The sequence below is a fragment of the Struthio camelus genome, chromosome 9 (genome assembly GCF_040807025.1).
Source record: "Struthio camelus isolate bStrCam1 chromosome 9, bStrCam1.hap1, whole genome shotgun sequence".
Lineage (NCBI taxonomy): Eukaryota > Metazoa > Chordata > Aves > Struthioniformes > Struthionidae > Struthio > Struthio camelus.
In genome coordinates, this window is record NC_090950.1 from 14,148,428 (window position 1) to 14,166,958 (window position 18,531).

At 38.7% G+C, this 18,531-nt stretch overlaps 1 protein-coding gene across 1 annotated transcript in view; it reads left to right on the forward strand.

The window, feature by feature from the left end:
* COL4A3 (collagen type IV alpha 3 chain) overlaps positions 1–18,531 on the forward strand; it is a 67,852-nt gene that overhangs the window by 25,754 nt on the left and 23,567 nt on the right. Inside the window, exons 14-29 of the mRNA XM_068954148.1 lie at positions 1,051–1,113; positions 1,348–1,404; positions 3,849–3,893; positions 5,306–5,359; positions 5,766–5,807; positions 7,082–7,169; positions 8,213–8,248; positions 8,618–8,782; positions 9,936–10,028; positions 11,236–11,331; positions 11,701–11,771; positions 12,978–13,166; positions 14,121–14,289; positions 15,547–15,639; positions 16,783–16,887; positions 17,919–18,016. Coding sequence (XP_068810249.1) covers positions 1,051–1,113; positions 1,348–1,404; positions 3,849–3,893; positions 5,306–5,359; positions 5,766–5,807; positions 7,082–7,169; positions 8,213–8,248; positions 8,618–8,782; positions 9,936–10,028; positions 11,236–11,331; positions 11,701–11,771; positions 12,978–13,166; positions 14,121–14,289; positions 15,547–15,639; positions 16,783–16,887; positions 17,919–18,016 — 1,464 coding nt within the window. The remainder of the gene's footprint in view (positions 1–1,050; positions 1,114–1,347; positions 1,405–3,848; positions 3,894–5,305; positions 5,360–5,765; positions 5,808–7,081; positions 7,170–8,212; positions 8,249–8,617; positions 8,783–9,935; positions 10,029–11,235; positions 11,332–11,700; positions 11,772–12,977; positions 13,167–14,120; positions 14,290–15,546; positions 15,640–16,782; positions 16,888–17,918; positions 18,017–18,531) is intronic.

The following is an 18,531-nucleotide window of genomic DNA, read 5'->3' on the forward strand; positions in this document are numbered from 1 at the left end:
ATCATTTATTTTCTCATTCTTTTTAGTAGAGCATGGGTACTCATGGAAAGCATTGGAAAAACAATAAGTATTTGAGAAAAGAAATACTCTGATTCAACTTTTGTTTTAAATATTGCTTTGTTAATCAAAAATTTTCTATTTTGCCCTTTCAAAGAACTTAAAACTGTATATCAGCTACTGCTGTTTTAAGTCTTCACATATTTACTGAGCAGTTCTCCCCGATTTTTGTTTCATTTTTCCTGATCTAATTTTCATGAAGTTATCAACCCTTCTTCTCTGTTACGAGCTAAAAGAAAAAGTGAATTCTACATTAGGACAGAAGTGTAGAGGAGAGAGAAAGATTACAGGAGTAAGCAAGGTTCAGCTTTAAGGGAGAGTAGCTCTTTCCTGTTTAAATCAAGTGCTGACCACCTGGAGCACTTTCTAGCCACAGCTGTGGCAGTGTATTAAGGGAGAATGGCAATTTTTCAGAGGCATAGAGCACTGTAGGTTTAAAAAAAAACCAAAAAAAACCCCTCAGAATTCCTCACTTGTATAGTTTGGGGCATAAGTCCAGCCAGGTAATAGGTAGGTAGTGGATAAAGTTTGGTTTTACAATGAGCTTAGCATGTGTCCCACTACATAATAGTACTACAAAATATGGCAACCTAATCTTGAGCCGACAGAGGTGTGGATCATGTGGGTAGTCACTGACATTTACACATTGGAGAAAACTGTAGCTCCAGTGAGCACCTAAGATTTATTTGTTTTTCAAGTGGTATTTGTTGCCAGTCCTGTGGATATTTACTACTAGGCTTTTGTGTACAACCACAGGTGTGTCCTTTTGAAGTCTCTATGTTTAGAAATAAGTGCAGAGCCAGTTTCTGATTCAGACAACATGGACTAAGCACTCATATGCAGTTCCTGTCTCTTAGTCATTTAAGTAGAAGCATCTCTGCTTACATAAACTTGTTGGTAATATAAGGTCTTCCTATTTGTAAAAATTCTGTGTTTTGGTAAGCACAGAAAAATGCAATACACCATATTGAATTTTGACTTTCCTTGTGATAGGACTTGAAAGGAGAGAAAGGAGAAAAAGGATCAAGAGGACTTCCAGGACCAGTGGGGTTTGCAGTAAGTGACCTGAAGTAAATCCCTAAAATCCAGACATTCAGGCAGCATCACCTAGTAAATGGTACTCTTTAGAATCCACTATTTACATTGCTTATTCTGACCTTTAATGAATAGCTATTAGTAACAGTTTAATTGGACTTCATTTTTATAACTTCTGAAGATAACAAAGTGCTAAAAGACTTATTTAATTTAGAGTCTCAAAATATGTGCGTTTTGGGGGGATCTTTGTTACAGGGACCAGTTGGTGATTCTCGGAGTGAAAAGGGTGACCAAGGAGAACCTGGAGCACAGGTGCGTGCAAACAACTGAACATATTGATATACTAGTCTTCCCTGAAAAGCATCGTTGCACTGGTGTTGCTCTCCAGCTTTTATTTCAACGCCATTCAGAGCAGATTTTCTGTGGTTCAAAAGCTCTTGTGTCTGGTAGACCGAACTTGAGATCTGAAAGTCAAATGACTGTTCTTAGAGGTTCATGTACCGTGAGTACATGAGGTAAAGATCGGTTGGTGGTGAATGCACTTCCATTTGTTTTGTTGTAAGGGTTCTGCTGTTAAAATTTTGTCAAAAATGTACTCTTTGGCCACATACTAGCTTTGTAGTGCCAGTATTTGAGTAAAAGAGAATAAAAACATTTGTTTTAATTGAGGTGGCAGACTTGCATGAATATGCTCAACCAGCAGGTTTGGGAAGATCTGAAGGAAGTTATCATAAGAGTCATTCTGTTAATAGGACAGTATTTTACACTGTTTTACTGGCAGCATTAGAAAATTCATATGTTTTTATTTTATTACATATACTTTTAAAAATAATTTACTTGAGAATATCTACATTTTGAAAAGAAAGTGGCTTTGAAATTTTTGGATAAAAACTTCTGAGCAAAAGATGCAGATTCTTATTGACTAAACCTGATGTGAATTCATATCAGTTTATCTAATATGTAGTCAGGGGACAACCCTAAAATATCTAAATAAATGAAAATGTTTTGTGACATTTTCTAATCCAACATTTTGATTCCTCAATTCCAAATACAGGTTTATACATTTTTAAAAGCAATATTAAGAAGAATAATTTTAAAATTAAACATTTGATTCAACCTGAACATGTATATTATTTATTAACTTTTCCTGTACTTCTTGCAATTGCAATAAATTTATTTACACAAGAAAGGGTAGCAAGACAGGGCGAGTACTGTGTTTAGATAGCATTATTACAACTGAAAAAAAAATGCAGATGCTCACTTGTTATTTTTTATTACTACTGTAGGTTATGAAAAACTACATTTCTATTTGAGTTACTGGTGTAAAGCACTACAAGTTGTTGTTATCCAGTGTGCATTATTCCTCCTCCCTCTTCTGTGCTTCTGTATCATGTTATCTGTTTGCAAAAGCCCTGTCCTGTCAGGCAATATTTTTTAGAATGTTTCTTAATAGACCTCTCACTTCCTTGTCTGAAGTGGAAGTAGTGGAGTACCCTTGCTCTCCTGCCTGTTGGCGCTGAAAAATGTAAGGAAATACACATGGTATTAACACATCCTGACTGGTTGTTCTGAAATTAAAACAAAATGTTTCCTTTTGTATTTTAAGTATGTAAGTGAATACAAAATATCAAATGATTGTACATTTTAGGTGTTAGAAAATAAGAGTATGTTGTGCTGTTGAGTCTGAGATGCATCTGTTAGTTGTGACAGCATTATTTTTGCCAGCTCTGCCACTTCTCTTACCTTTTGCTAGGTTCTGCCGTCTTTTGAGTATTGCTGCTTCTTCCAAAGTTTACATTTTAACTCATGGTCTGGCCAGCCCTTTCAAAATTATTTCAACTCTTTCCTTGATGTATTCTGTGCAAAAGAAACTTTTGAAGTGTACTTTCTTCTCTGTTGTTCTGACCTCCTAATCTTTCACCCTCTTTTTATCTTGTCACTACCTTCCTAATATGCATTTTAACAAACCAAGTTTTCTACATTTCCATCTTAAAGGTGCCAAATCAGATACCCTTACCCAAAATTGTTCTCATTTCTTACTATTTTTCCCCCATTTTTCTCCCTCCTCTCCCTTCCCTTACCGTTGTCTTCTGTTGTTGTTGTTATGAATTATTTAACATGTAGTGTAGCCGCACTAGAGGCCAGGACCCCAGCAGGAGGCTCTCTGAGGTGCTGTATGCCACAGAAAGCAGCAGACACCTCTGGCATGCTATCTCTTTCCATTCTCACTTTTCCATTCACTGTTCTACTTCCACTCTGTTTAAAGTGCACTTGCTATCATTTTTCATTAAGTAATTTCTCTTCAAGGCATCTCTTAACCCCATTTCCTTTAATTTTTTTGTACTTTTTTTCTGTCAGTGTCTTTCCATGCTCACCTTTGTGGGGCCTGCTGGCTGCTATGTTGTTTCATCATAGTCTGTCTTGCTTTTGCGGAGATCTGATTTCTTTTTTTTAACTGAGCTTTCTGCATTTCTCTGAAACTTTGTGCTGATGAAGTGTCTGCCTGCACTAATCCTTCATAGGAGGAGGGTTCACGCATTGTTAACTTTTCAGTCCAAGGAATGTCTTACTCTCTGTTTTGTAAAGTTCTGTTGAACAGTGGTTCTGATTAGAAATAATGAGCATTTTAAAAATAACCTAAATTGCTTTTCTGAATTCATAAAGACATGAAATACAGTTAGGTGCACGTCATTTAGTCATTCCGCTCTTAGAATGCAGTGACATTTCTTTTGACTATTTCTTTTTGTTTTTGGTAGGGTAAACCTGGAAAAGAAGGTGCCCCAGGTCCACCTGGCTTACCGGTAATGAAGGAAGCCTTCTAAATGTTTTCTAAGTAGCATATATTTAAATAACAATATGTTTATCAGGGTCGTACTTGTTACAGCTTTTTCCCATTGCAGTATGGATTTGGAAATGTCGATGTGCGTACCCTGTGAAACATTCCCTTTCATACAACTGGCCTTGGGACGACGTGTCCCACAGGTTTACGTAGAAGAGAAAGGCTCAGTACATAAATCTTGTCTCCTCTTTTTAAACAAGAGACCAACTGCTTACTACTGACTGTCAGATGAGTTTGAGACTAAGTTATAAAAAATTAACTTTGCTGAGTTTAACTCTGGTCAGTCACATCAGTCACACTGAAATTTTTGCAAGAGTCATACCTGCACTTCAGCAGAAATCAAGAAGCAAAATGGATAGTTTTTAATCGCTAGCCTCAAAGACTTCTCTCACAAAAGAAGTTATTGTCATGCTCACAGCCTTTCTGGCCTGAACCAAGATGACTGATAGATATTAAAATTGTCATCTTAGAGAAAGTGCCAAAATATGATTCTTTAAATATTCTAATTTAAAAGCTAAAGTTGTCCAAATATATTTGAAATACCTCATTCCATTAGTTAAATATCAATTCTTTTATATTTACCTCACTTCCACTTTAACAATATATTTAGGGTCACAGTGACCTTACAAATATGTTATCAAAACTCTTATTGTCAGTATAGCCCAATTTCACATGTCTTACTGAAACATCCTCTTCATTGTGTAAAAACAACCTCAGTGCCCAGTCTAAACACATTCCAGTCCGACAAAGAATGTGGGATGACAGACCAGAAAACTTTACTGTGTTAATACTCAGCTAACAGAAAGCAAATGTTCTGTCATGTCAAAGGCAAGTCAGTGTTCCATGCCCATTTCTGCATTGCTAACTAGCAATGCATTCATCTGCATAAGGCTTTGAGGAACCAAAGTCCCTTTTCCTCACATATATACACTGTTTTCCATCCTGGCTTGCTGAAACCTCTCAAGAGAGATCCACCATCATCTTTGAGACTGCATAAGTTCTAGGAGAGGGAATTGCTAAATGTGAGAGTTTCAGATTGTGTTCAGTTTTTGCCCTTTTGGAAACAGTAGCTTTCAGAGGGAAAACAAACCAGAGCCGCCTACGCTTGTGCTATCCGTAGCATTTCCACCTTGGGAATGGTGGAACGTGCCATGATAAGGCAGGCTTGGATGTTAGCCCTGCAGTGTTTCGCACAGATATGGAACTTTATCCCAAACTGAGTCATGTGAGTGGATCTCTATAAGGAACTTCTCACAGATTTCTCCCCTGAGCATATCACATTCATCTTGCCGTCACCATTAAAGCTTTCAGTTTTGAATCCTATTGATGACAGTGGTAAAAGATTAACCCTCCTAATAATTCTGTCACCTGCAGGGACAGAAGGGTCAACAGGGCAAACCAGGGTTGGCTGGCAAACAAGGAGCTAAGGTATTGTCTAATGGTTTTGTCATTGCTTGTAACGATGAATGCAGGGTATGTTTTGTGGTTATCATATTGCCTTGTTTATCACTGCATATATAGTATGTTTTACTTTACTTAAAAGCTGACGGCTAATGATATCATTGAACAGGAAACAGATCAGCTGAAATAGTTGATATGTCTGAGTAGGTATTTATCTATGCCTGCTGATGCGTTCCTGTAGTTTTTGGCTTGAGTATGTGGTGAATAGTTGGGTCAGCAACAGAGGCAGATGGTGGTAAAGGACTTATCAGGCGTAGCGGTCCTTCTTGCACGTTATGACCAATGTACTGAAGTAACAGGGGGTATCAAATGAGTACTCGTGAGCATATTTTTAATAAATAAATTTAAAGTCCCATTTTGTTTTCAAATGAAGGGGACGAAAGGAAACACTGGTCCACCTGGAGCTTGTGGTCGAGTAAGTGTAAATTATCTTCATCGTATAATTTGTTTTTCTAACCCTTAGAATAGAAATAAGCCAGCCTGACTGTATGTGGCAAAAATGGATGCCACATGATGCTATAATCAAGGTACGGTTTTCTCAAAGTAGCAACACTGATGGGGATCTCTGAGGTGTGACTTCCCTTCATATGTACCTGAATGCAATATAAGAGCCTCACCTCAGTTACAGCAATTTTAGCAGGAGACTAAACTGTCACAGAACAGTTACAGAAATTCACAGGAGTTAATTTTTAAAACAATACTCTAATCAGTTCCAAATGTGCTGTTAATTTTAAAATGTCAAGACGACATTTAAAGAAGAACACAGGAGCTGTGAGTAAAATTTCTCTGTCATCTCTCGTGGCATCTCATGCCACGATGGAAACCTTCTGCCCAAATTCTTAACAAGTGACTTTTTTTAAAAGCTGAATCATTTGTGATATTGACAGAGTAGTACAAAAACATTGCTTTTCTAAGAATGAAGAGAACAAAAATAAGAACTGTGAATTTTAATTTTAATCACGTTTATATTCCTCTTAAAATTAATGTTTTGTTTGTCCATTAATTTAAATTTCAGTGTGACGTGTGTATCTTTGTAGTGGTGCCCACGCAAAATAATGCAGAAAAGAGCAAGAAGTTTGTAATTATAAAATAGCAGAGTTATAACTAATTGCATTTTGATTATGCCTGTTATTTATAGAAATTCTGGAACATAACGTTAAGCTACCATAAATTAATTACATGCATATATAAAACACATTACTATAAGCATTAATACTCTTAAAGTCGTTGATTTTGTCCATTTTCATTTATGATTAATTAAGAGTGGTTTAGGTACAGCTGATGCTGCCTGGAGGCAGTGGAATACACTAAGTTACTCCTTCAGGTTCCTTTCAAGGTTTTTTTTTTTTTTATTTCATGCTACACTAATATTCACGATTGGGTCCTCAACTCGTACCTGGCCTGTATGACTGCACCCATAGACAAAGGAGTTCTCTGGGAGTTGAGGTACTGAGCTGAACGTTTCAGCCCCATCTATTTGTACAGGTCTGTAGTGTTACGCACATATAGCAATTTCATTTCTGGCTGCTTGTGAACAATTAGTGTATGATTAGAGAGGCTTCATGTTGTCACAACATCAAACTGATGAGTGAAATCATAATGTTGTTCTAAACAAATACTCAGTATGAGGCACTATGCTTCTCTCTTCATTCTTACTATTCGTTCTTTTCTTACCGTCTTTCTATTAAGACAGAGTATTATGATGAAGTGGTTGGTGAAAAAGGAGATGAAGGACCCCCCGGACCTCCAGGACCAAAAGGTCAACGTGGTGTGCCTGGTGAGTTATACATGAAAACTCCAATCTTTTAGCCCTTTGTCTACTCAAAGGGCTTGTAGCAAGCTAGCTTTTTCACAGTGTGAGCACCTGGCAGTCTGCTGCTGCCTTTCCAAGTTGGTTTCTAAATTACTCCCATCAAATTGCAGAACTGAAATTTACCCGGAGACTTTCATTTATCGTCATATTTTCTATTAAAAGTAATGGAGCTGGCACACTTTTCTGTGCGTGTAATTGAATTGAGCACCTAAGCTCATTTACATCTTGCTTCATGACTTTAGTGGAATACTACGGCAGCACATTATTTGTGTATGCTGTAGACTAATCATCAGGGCTGTAATCTCTTGTTAAAGGTCAAACTAAGATTTGTTGTAGCCTTCACAGTTTGTCTTATGCCATTTTTATTGCCTATCCTTCCAAAATAATAAAGATCTGCAAGTTTGTTTTTGTTTATTTTTGGGCCATGCTGTAAAATTAAAATTTATTATTTGGGCTATCTCACAGTGTAACAAAGGTTTGTGGACTGAATTCTGAGGCAGCATGTTGTAAGCTGCTTGTCTCATGCTCATCCTGCTAAATGCTTGCTTACTTTTCTTTGAAGTTCCAGTTTTGTGAACATTTATGTATGTGAGTGATCACTTGCCTTCACTCCTTGCTTCTGTAAATCTACTGGAATGCATATATCCAAGGGATTGTGATTGTAGAGAAAGGTGGTATCTTTATTAGAACAAGAATGTAGAATAGAGGCCAAAACGAAGCAAGAGTTCAAGCCTGAAGTCCTTTTCAAGTAACTGAGTGGCATCCCCACCTAAAATTAATGTGATGGATGCTATACCTATTGCACGTGTCTGTCTCTTGCTGGGTTTCAGTGGGAATTGTCTGTGTGCAACAATTGCATAAATGGTTGGCTACTCAGACAAAAGCCAAATTCTTGAAAGGTAAAAACAGCTTCAAATGCAGAAACCCAAAGTTTGCAATCAATATTATTGTGATTTTGCGGAGTATGCAGTGGTCTAACGGAGATTCTAAATACATTGCCTTTGCAGGGCCAAGGGGTCCTCCTGGAGATGCTGGTAGACCAGGTATGTGTATCCTGGAGCGCAAAAAATACATTGTTCATCCTGTCTATTACACTTGATCAACTTTGTGAAATCTTTGTTTCAGGTGACTTTAAGCTTATCTCTAAATGGCGAAAAGTCGTCACCCAGAAGTTTTGATGTGCCAGCTATTTAGAGAGAGGTTAAAGAACATCTTTTTTTTTTTTTTTTATTTTTACTTTCTCATTGTGATTATTTAATATATCACAATATAAGAAAGATTTTCTGGGTGAACTCTGGGACAGCATACTGTAATCTGTTTGTTTTAGACTCATCCTACTAAGTGCTTGCTTACTTTGCTTTGAAGTTCCAGGTCTTCAATTTTTTTTTTTTGTATTTTTTCTCTTTGCTTAGGTGTGTCAAGACCTGGTCTGAGAGGTCCCCCGGGATTTCCTGGCCCGAAAGGAATTAAAGGAGAGAAAGGACAATCTGGCTTGCCCATTGTAGGGCCTCCAGGACTACCTGGGATTACAGGCAGGCCTGGTTCTGTTGGATTACCAGGTGCCCCGGGAGTACCAGGTGATGTTTCAATATTGTGTAACTGTATATGTAACGGACAAGAAAAAATTCAGAGCCATCTAAATATCTGATGATTGAAATTATATGAAAACATGACTTAAGGAGCATGTTTTGAGTAACATGGTTGACTAGACTTTCTTTTTGGAAATTTTATGCTTTAGAATATTCGTGAAAAAGCATACATAATAAAGGGCTGTGCTCCATTGCTAATATGAGGTTCTACAAGGAAGATACAGTGACTTTCCAATATAAAGAGGACTGGCCTTTTTGTGTATAAAAATCTGCTACATAAAAATGGGAAAGAGTGATGAGAGAACATCTGTTCTTAAGGGTAATTCTTCCAAAATTTGCAGTGAATCTGTAAAAATAAATTCAGAAAGGGCTAATCTAAAAGTCATAGAAATAAATTGCAAACTTCCACTGGTCATAGTGGACCGTAGAGCAGGTTTGAAGTTCCAGCAGCATGTAAATAAAGTGATAGCAAAGGAATAGGTGAACCAGTTGAATAAATGCAGTTGATAAAACTTCTGGAAATAAGTGCATGAACTTCAACTCTTTATCTAGGAGTACCAATAACATCACATTTCTTTCATATGTGGTATGGCCGAAACAAGTTCTCCTAGACCAGTTTCAGTGGTTTTATGCTTCTCTTTTCTCTTTCCCCCTCACTCCCTCTTTTTTTTTTTTAATATATCTACCCTTCAAATATATTGCCCTAGGAAGAGCTTGATGTATTTTCTGTTGTTCTAAAGTAATAGCAAATACCTCAGAATAATGCTATCAAAGACACGTGAGCAGCATTAATAGCTTAGAATGAAAAGTTTCCTTTCTGTTCCTAGAAGAGAAAGAATCCTTTCTGTTTTCTGCTGATTCAGATAAAATGTCAATACTTTCCACAGCGGGAACTATGCTTTTTAAAGGTAGCATCATGGCTACACAGGTGGATCCAACGGTCTGCTGAGATTACCTCAGCATTACCAAATTTATCCTTGCATGCTTCCAGCTACAGATATTTTGGATTTGTCCAGGTTGTTCTTTCTTTTAAATGAGTATTATCTCCACCTGATCACTGCATCTTCTTTCCCTGTCAGCAAATAGAGAATTGTCTGAACAGTCTAGTGATGCAATGGTGACACACTCATCTCGTTAACAGGTAGAGTAACATTTAGAACTGGCCTACCAGGACTTCCTGGAGAGCCAGGGTATGTGGGACCTCCAGGACCTCCCGGAGATACTGGCATGAAAGGTCAGTTACTATGTTTACAAACAATGTTCTTGGGATTGGCATGGTGTTCACTCAGATGTGGAATAACAAGATGTCAGAAACACCACCAACGCTTATCCTTATGCAGCAATATCTTCCATTTTCAGGAAAGCCGCTCTAACTTAGGAGAAATAAAGACAGGAGTAGAAGAAAGATTATGTTCAGTCTCAGTGTAGGGCTGTATCTATTCTCTTCCTCTCTGTCAGGTCTCATTTTGCTTTCATGTAACGTATTTTTCATATGGAAGTGCTTTCTCTGAGTGAGATCAGGACTGGACTGTATTGGTAGCTACTGGTCCTTCCTTTTCAGCTGAAAACCATAGCTGAGTGGAAAAATTACTTTTGCCATTTCTATGTCCTTCCTGAAAACTATCATTCAGAAGTAGATGGTACAATCTGGCAATCTTCACGAGTCCTCATGAAAGTCAAAAACCAATTGACCTCTCATGACATTTGATGAGTTCGGAGGGTGAAGAAAATCCATTTAGGGTAGCAAGATGTCTTCCTCTCTTAATGAACAGCAAGTAAAAAAAGCAGCAAGTGTGCCAGTGCTGCCTACCATTTGTCCCGCACTGCATCCAGGGTGTAGATCTCCACGGGGACAAACAATGATTACAGGTGGGTGGGGTTTTCACCTTCCCCCAGTGTTATGTCTGTTGACTAACAGTTGCTCTTTGAGAGTAGGAACTAGAAATAAAATCCTTTTCCAACCCCCAAAAGTATATCAATCTCAAATCCTTTAGCTTCCTCCTGCAAACATCACCACAGGAACTACTGAATCTCTGTGCCACCTGCCATTCATTAAAGTCTCAGGCTGTTACTGCGCCATGGTAGTTCGATGCCTGTGTCCCTTTCCTCTTTTGAGAGAATCTGGCCTATCAACAGAGTGTTTGTATCCAACCAGTTCACTGAAACTAGACTTCTAAAAATCTAGTGAATGTTCCTACATTTTCAATTAAATGTAATCAGCTCTGACTCACTGTCTGACCACAGGAAAATTTATACTGTGTTGGAAGTGATTTTTTTCTTAAGGCATGCAAAGTTTGATATGCAAACAAAATTAAGGCCATATTCCTACAGCTCTGGCCAAAATATATCAGCCATCCTCTATACTAAATAATGCAATACATTAGTTAAACTTGGGAATAACTTGCTGTAGAACAATTAATAAATATATAACTTCATTCTAGGTGATGAAGCTTGCGTGTGTACTGATTGCAGCTATATTCCAGGAACACCTGGTCTTCCTGGTTCTCCTGGGCCACATGGCCAAGATGGCATACGTGGTAAAATGTCTTGGTGTTCATAAGGGGATAGTGGGACATGCCAATGCTTTCGGTTTTTGCATGAGAATCAGGACTCATGCATGCCCACAGTATGCAATATAGGCCTGTGTTCGAGATCTTTGATCCTGAGGATATGATGATTTAATATAGCATTGTGCAGGTCTGTGCACTGATAGGAGCAGAAGTCCTAAAACAGCTGAAGCTAGAATAATATTGGGCTGAGATGCAGCCTGAAGCCAGGTCAGTCTGTGCTCATGCAGTAAATGTGAGAGACAGTAATGTTCAGGGCTAAGTGTGGTTATCGGAGCTTGTCAAAATCCATTTCCTTGTTTCAATTGTTCTGTACAAAAAATGCTATTTCTCTTGCAGGTAGAGAAGGAACACCAGGTCCCAAAGGATCTCCAGGTTCTCCAGGAACACCAGGGTTTCCAGGGGCTCAAGTAAGACTTGAGTTTTTCAGGTTATTTTTCAGATCCTACAAAATTATTTCAGAGAAACTTCTTGGCTGGTGTTACATGCAGTGGCATACTAGCTGATCACAACAGCCGTCTCTTTAATGATGGTAATGAACGTGTCTGCATGGCAGGCCTAAGTAGTGATTGCAGTGTGAACATAGTTGACCTAGCTTTAAATAAGCCTAGTTTGCTCAGTGCAGTAGGAAATTCAGCTCAGGGTACAAGTCTGATGCATGAGGCTGGTAAATACCTGGGCAATTAATCTGTGCCGTATTTCAGGATGGCTAGACTGCTTATACCTGATCTGGCTAGTTTGCAACTAACTCGTGGATGTCTACATAATGCCATAATCATGGCAGTGGCTATAAAGCAGATAATTTGTGTGATCTTAGTCAAACCTCTCATATGTCTTGCGTCCAGCAGACTCGGGGCTTCCCAGAGCTGCAGCTGCACGGAGGAACTGGCTTCTCATACAACTCTCTTCAAGGATACAAAGGACGTCCCCTCTTGGGGAACTTGCTGAAGAGAGAATGCAGACACCTGCCACAGGCATACCACTTGGCTCTTGTAACTTGTGCCTGCAGTAATAATTATTTTTGAGGATTTACTATCAGACCTCTTCAGCACTGCCCAATACAAAACAGTCACACACAAGAATTCATTGTGCTCAATGCCATACAAATGCAGAATGAAACAGCCTGCTAACAAGCTTTTCCCAAAGGTTCACAAGAGTTCATTAACCCAAGATCACTAGAGCCCAGTGTGCTTTCAGCTCCACACTGTACCCTGCGGGGGAAAGAAGAGAGACCAGGAGTTTACAGCAGACAGAGCCAACTGTGGCAGCTTTAGTCCCTGGGAGGTATCTCCCTATGGAAGAGAAATCTTAGATCAGATGCTTTTAAGGTATTTTCTTGTCCTTTCCTTTGTGCCACAAAAGCACAAACACGTAGCTAACAGTCTGATCCATTAAATGATCCTGCATTATTCCTGTTTATAGTAGCGTAAATGAGATGATAATCAGGGCCAAAAAGAGTAAAGGCAGAAAAAAAACCCTGCTCCTTGAAGTGTGCACTTACTGAAAATGAAATTGAGAATAAAGAGAGCCACCCTCAGATATCTACTGTAAAAGGAAAGCTTGAAAACAGTTGGCATGTGTCTAGCACAGAAATTCTCTTGATTGATTTGTTCCAGGGACTTCCGGGTTTTAAAGGAGATCGAGGACATAAAGGATCAAAAGGTGATCCAGGATACGTGTATCCAGAGGGACCCAAAGGTGAACAAGGAGATCCGGGGGCTGAGGGAGACAAAGGAAGAAAAGGCTCAAGTGGATTTGTGGGAAGACCTGGCTCTAAAGGCTCAAAGGGTTCTAAAGGCGAACAGGTGGGTATGCACTCTTTACAATTATTATAGCACTCATGGAAAGCTATGTCAATAATCCCTGTACGACAGTCTGTTTAATCTGTTCAGATGTTTTACCTGAATATCCTCTATCTGATTTAGGCGTAATGTATTCAACTATAGCAGCTAATAGGCAAAAGGAGAAATGAAAGAATGAGAGTAAATATTCCTAGGTAATACCAGCAAGAGATGAGCTCTAGTAGACTCATGTTGCTGGAAAAACCTCAGCAGTCAATTGTGCTGTTGGTTTGGATATTTAAACTGGAGCATTGGCTTGACTTCCTAGGATGAATATGAAAAAATAATAATGGCAGTTTTCCTGTCCACTCATGATGCTTAAAATGAAAGGATCATCTTCTCCAAATAATTCATGTTCAGTCTTTAAGAGTTAATCTTTAGTCAGGGCTGAGAGAAACGATAAAAGCTGGGAGAACCCACCATGAGTCTAGGATCCTTAGAGCAGAACTCTTTCTTCAGCAGAATAAAAACCTAACAATTGTTGTGCTGTGTTTGTTGAAAAACTGAAGTGGTTCAGACATAAGTATCTCCAAGCCTATATTCAAGGAGAATCAGAGCTGAGTTTTCTTGAGTTGTCTTGCTGCTTTTTTTTTTCTCCCAGAACTGATAAAGAAGGTGTACAGTATAATGCCACAGGGATTGAAAATCAAGCTCTTTAAAAGAGAAAGAGTACAAATAAATATAATAGAAAGGATGAATAAATGCCCTCTGTTTATAACCATTGTTATAAAAATCCATATTCTTTTAATCAGAAGTCATAACTAAACCAGAGGACTAATTCCTCTTAAGTTAGCAGAGGTACTTTGTTGTTAAAATAATTTGAGATTATAGTCGTGCAGAGGATCAGACATTTTTTTATAAAAGCTGGCGTGGAAAACGAGTAATGCTCGGTATACACGTATGTGTAATCATTAATAGGGATCGGCTGGCTCAAAAGGAAACAGAGGACTGCCAGGATTGCCTGGTAATCTTGGTCTCCCTGGAGAGATGGGGCTTCCTGGACCGCCAGGATATGGACCACAAGGAACAAGAGGTCTCAAAGGTTCTAAAGGAGTATCTGGTCCACCTGGATTACCTGGAGAAGCTGGTTTGTAACTTCTGATTTTACCATTCTTTACCTGTGTTAAAGAGCACTTGCTTGAAATTGCAGAGATAGGATTGAAGGCACAGAAATGATTTATGAAACATAGGAAGCTTATCTTGGGATGAGATTTCCATTTCCAAGCACTGTTCCAATTTTGATCCCACTGAAAACAGTAGGGACCCCATAGCATGTTTAGCCCAACTTCTTGCACAGAGCGGGGTCAGCTATGAGATCATACCATGTTACTCAAGGCTTTATCCAGTAGGGTCTAGACAACCTCCAAGGATGGAAGACTGCATGGTCTCTCTGGCAACCTGTTCCACTGCCTGACTGTCTTTACCATGGGGAAAAAAAAAATTTTTAATACAGAGCCAGTCAGCATTGTCAGTATAAGCTTAAGTAATGAAGGGAAAATACAAAAGACTTGGTCACTTCTGAGTGCCAAAAACATACTAGTGTATTTATAGCCAAGTATAATCTGGAAGAACTCCAAGATGGACAGAAGACCTATAGTCAAGACATCTTAAAGAGATTTTTGTACTTTAAATCCATGTGATTGTGGGTTTTTGTACTCATAACTGCTGTGATAGATTGGACACCATATGTCTGAGCTATTGACATCTGATTTAAGATGCAAGTTTGCTATCCTGTGTGATGAAATTATCAGCATGTATCTGTTTGAGTGTTGAGAATAAGACATCTTTGAGACTCTTTCTGGTGTTGTCACCTTGCTTCCCGTACCTAAAAATCTAGAAGAATCTGTTGGACGTATTGTTAGTTGTGAGATTTTTTGTTTCTTTTTAGTTTCTTCTGAGGGCCTTCAACACTGATGCTGGCAGTAGCTCTTATTCAGTGGCTTGAAGTCTTTCCAGTCCAAACCAAATGTGGGGTCGTTGATATGTTTTCACAGTCATTTCATCCAGGAGGGCATGACACCTATTAAATCTTTATGGAGTGGAGCTGCAGCTGAAGCATCTCTTAATTGCATCATTTTTCTGCTGTCTCCATGCTTCCTTTTCTGGCTCTCCACGAGGCTGCAGGAGGGCTGAGAAGAGAGCTTGAGATTGGCTTGGTATCAATAGAATACTTTTGCTATTACGAAGCCAGAATGTTAAGGCTTTTCAAAATCTGTTGGAAATTCAGATGGAGGGAAAGTGTGGAAGACTGCGAGTAGATTACTCACCTGTATTTTTAAATGCTTAAGACTGTACATTTCCAAATGATAAACCTCTGTAAGCTTTGATTATGTATTTACTGAAGGTTTGAAAGGAGAGACCAGTATGATAACTCCATTACCTGGATTACCAGGACCACAGGGGCCAGCTGGTTTACCCGGACCCCCAGGAGTGCCTGGTGAGTATGTCTACGCTAAATGCAGCAAAAGTCAGAGATAATCTGGGTAGGGTATCTCTCCCAGCTTTGGCCAGATGAAACTGCTGGGTTATTTTGTAACTGTAAAATACCATAGAACTGACCTCTGTGATGCAGGAACTGTGGAATTAGCCATAACATTTCCTTTCAAGAAAACTAGGAGCAAAGAATGCAAATGTGAATAGGAAGGGCACGGGGGACATGTCCACGGTTTGCAGTATGGCAGGGATTCCAAGCAGTACTATGCTATGACTCAGTTCCTCAGACAACCAGAAACCTCTGGGGCACATGCTGCAGTTCATATATCCAGGAAGGAGCCTCTGGCATAATTTTGACAGGTCCTGTCCAAAATTATGTTGGGACTGCTGCAGCCCTCAAAGAAGGAGGATCAAACTTAAAGCATTCTTAAGCTTCCTGAAACCCTTGGGCTGTCATATGCCTTATAGGGGTACGGTCAGAAATTCTCTTAAGGTATTTGCAAGCTTACTAGAAAGATAATTGTATGACTGAGTTTTTCCAGGTTCTTTTTTTAAGTTACTATTACTAACTATTGTTCTATGATATTATGAACCTGGGTTTCCTTTTTGGGTGGGTTTTAGGAGTGGTTTTTTTGCTTGCTGGTTTCTTACATGTTGCAGAATTTATGATGCCCAGAAAGAGAGTGAGCTAGATCCAGGTTAACCGTAAGGTCTCTTTGCTTTGGTTTTGTAGAACAAGAGTCCTTAAAGCTGCCCTGAATAGCGTGGGAGAATATTTTTTCAGCTTTTTGGTAGCTTTTATTCTTACCCTTGCTTCCATTCCGAGCCCGTAATATGTGTTTGCATGTTCTCAACAAGTAGAAAACGTGTATCTGCGCATAGTTGTTTGCATAAGTCTGAGACTTGGGCAGATTGCATAAAGGCTTAACTTACAGACTTGCGCCTGGTTTGATAATGTGAACAAAGAGATCACAATTAGCATTTTAACTGTGAGAACCTGTTGTGGAGGAGAAATAGTGCCTGTGGTCTAATGAACTTATCTACAGTGATGTCCTAATTAATAATGGTAAACTAGTGAATGCCCAATCATTATATTTTGAAGTTCTGTGGCAAGATGCATCAGAGCTCACTTATTTTCTTTGTATAGGTAGAGTTGGAGCTAGAGGTCAGCCAGGTGATTCAGGGCACCCAGGGCCAACAGGTGACACAGGCTTTCCAGGGCTTGGATTTCCTGGAAACCCTGGTCCAAAAGGTAAAATGCTTTTTTTTTTTTTTTTTTCCCTTCTTTCTCTTTTTTTTTTTTTTTTTTTTTTAAACTGCCTTCTACTGGTTTGTTTTTTTTCCCTCCAGATTAAAGACAATGAACAAATTAAAAAAATGAATTAACATTAGTCAGGCAGAAGTTTTTTAGTCCTCTTAGAATTTTCTACCTTCAAGCTTATAAATAGTAAGTTTACAATATTTTGAAGTATTTCAGAGAACCAAGTATCAAAGCTGTCAGTAGTAAAATATTTTAAAAGATGTTTCTAAGGCTTTACTGGCAAGAGGGTACCCTCTGTAGAAGTGCAGAGATATCCGAAGCAGAGAATCTACTTCAAAGAGAGCCTGTAATTGTCAGAAAAGGGACAGGACATTGAGGCTTCCTGCAAAACTGGCCAAACAGTTGCAGTTCATCTGAGTGCCATGCTTACTTCAGATGGATTGTCTTTACCTGTGTATGTATTACAGACAGAGAGCTATATAAGTGCTAGTATTTTATTTTTAATCAACTTTGGTTATGTACAGTGCAGTACCTGCTCTACTGTGCAGGTAATAGAAAGTGTTTTGAGTGCTGTGAATGTGGCCATTCCTCATGCTGTCATGCCCCACTTTTAAAATGTCTTTGGACACTAGAAATATTTGGAGCTATTTCCGTAATCCCACCAGGGAAAAAAACAAAATTTGAAAACTCTGACACTGAAAGCTCTACCTTGTTGCTTTTTGAAGAAAAAGGTAAGGAACAGATACCAGAAATGCTTCATTTACCAGTTACTTTAATCTGTTTGTTTTTTTAAGGCAGGCAAAAGAAAACAAAATAACTGAGCCGTGTTACAATCAGTATTGAGTGAATATGTAAGGAATAAGATTCAGCCTGTCACGTCAGCTCTGAAATCAGGATGCTGTCTTTATGTAACCTACGTTAGTGTCAGAACTTTATAACCACATCCATACAAATACCTATTTGCAAAATAACCATGGTGATAACCATAGCATTTTTACTGCCATTTGATTCTCCTTTTGCAGGAGATAAAGGACTTGCAGGAGGAAAAGGGTCACCAGGTTGTGAAGGAAAGATTGGAGATCCAGGCCGATCTGGAAATCTAGGACTACCAGGAGGAAAGGTTTGGTTAGAAATGCAGTGCAAACTTTTCGATAGGTCCTATTTATTAAGTGTGACGCTAAGCAAAGTAAGAAGAGGTGTAAGGAGTATAGTTTCTGTTTCCTAACCAGTGACACACAAAAACTGAGACAAAATTGTTTATAAAAGGGGGCTCAAGCCAAAATTTTAAATCCAGATATAGGATCCAGGTGTTTGGGATGCTTTGAGAATGCAATTTTCAGAGTGCAAGGAGGATATTTATTGCATTACTTACAGCAAATAATTAAGGTCACAGCTTCTGAAAACGTGGTTTTTCAGGAATCGCAATTAAGCACATTTTTGATGGAGGCAGATGACAAGTAAATATACATTCAATGCAAGGAAGTGCTCTACTGAGCTGAAGCCTGAATGAAATAGGTTGGAGGTAATATCTACAACCACTCTTCTTGATTAACAGAAGCTAAGCTACTGATGACATATGTAAGTGTAGGACTCTTGGCTACTCTCTAGTCAGGATCTAAATTTTAACAAAATAAC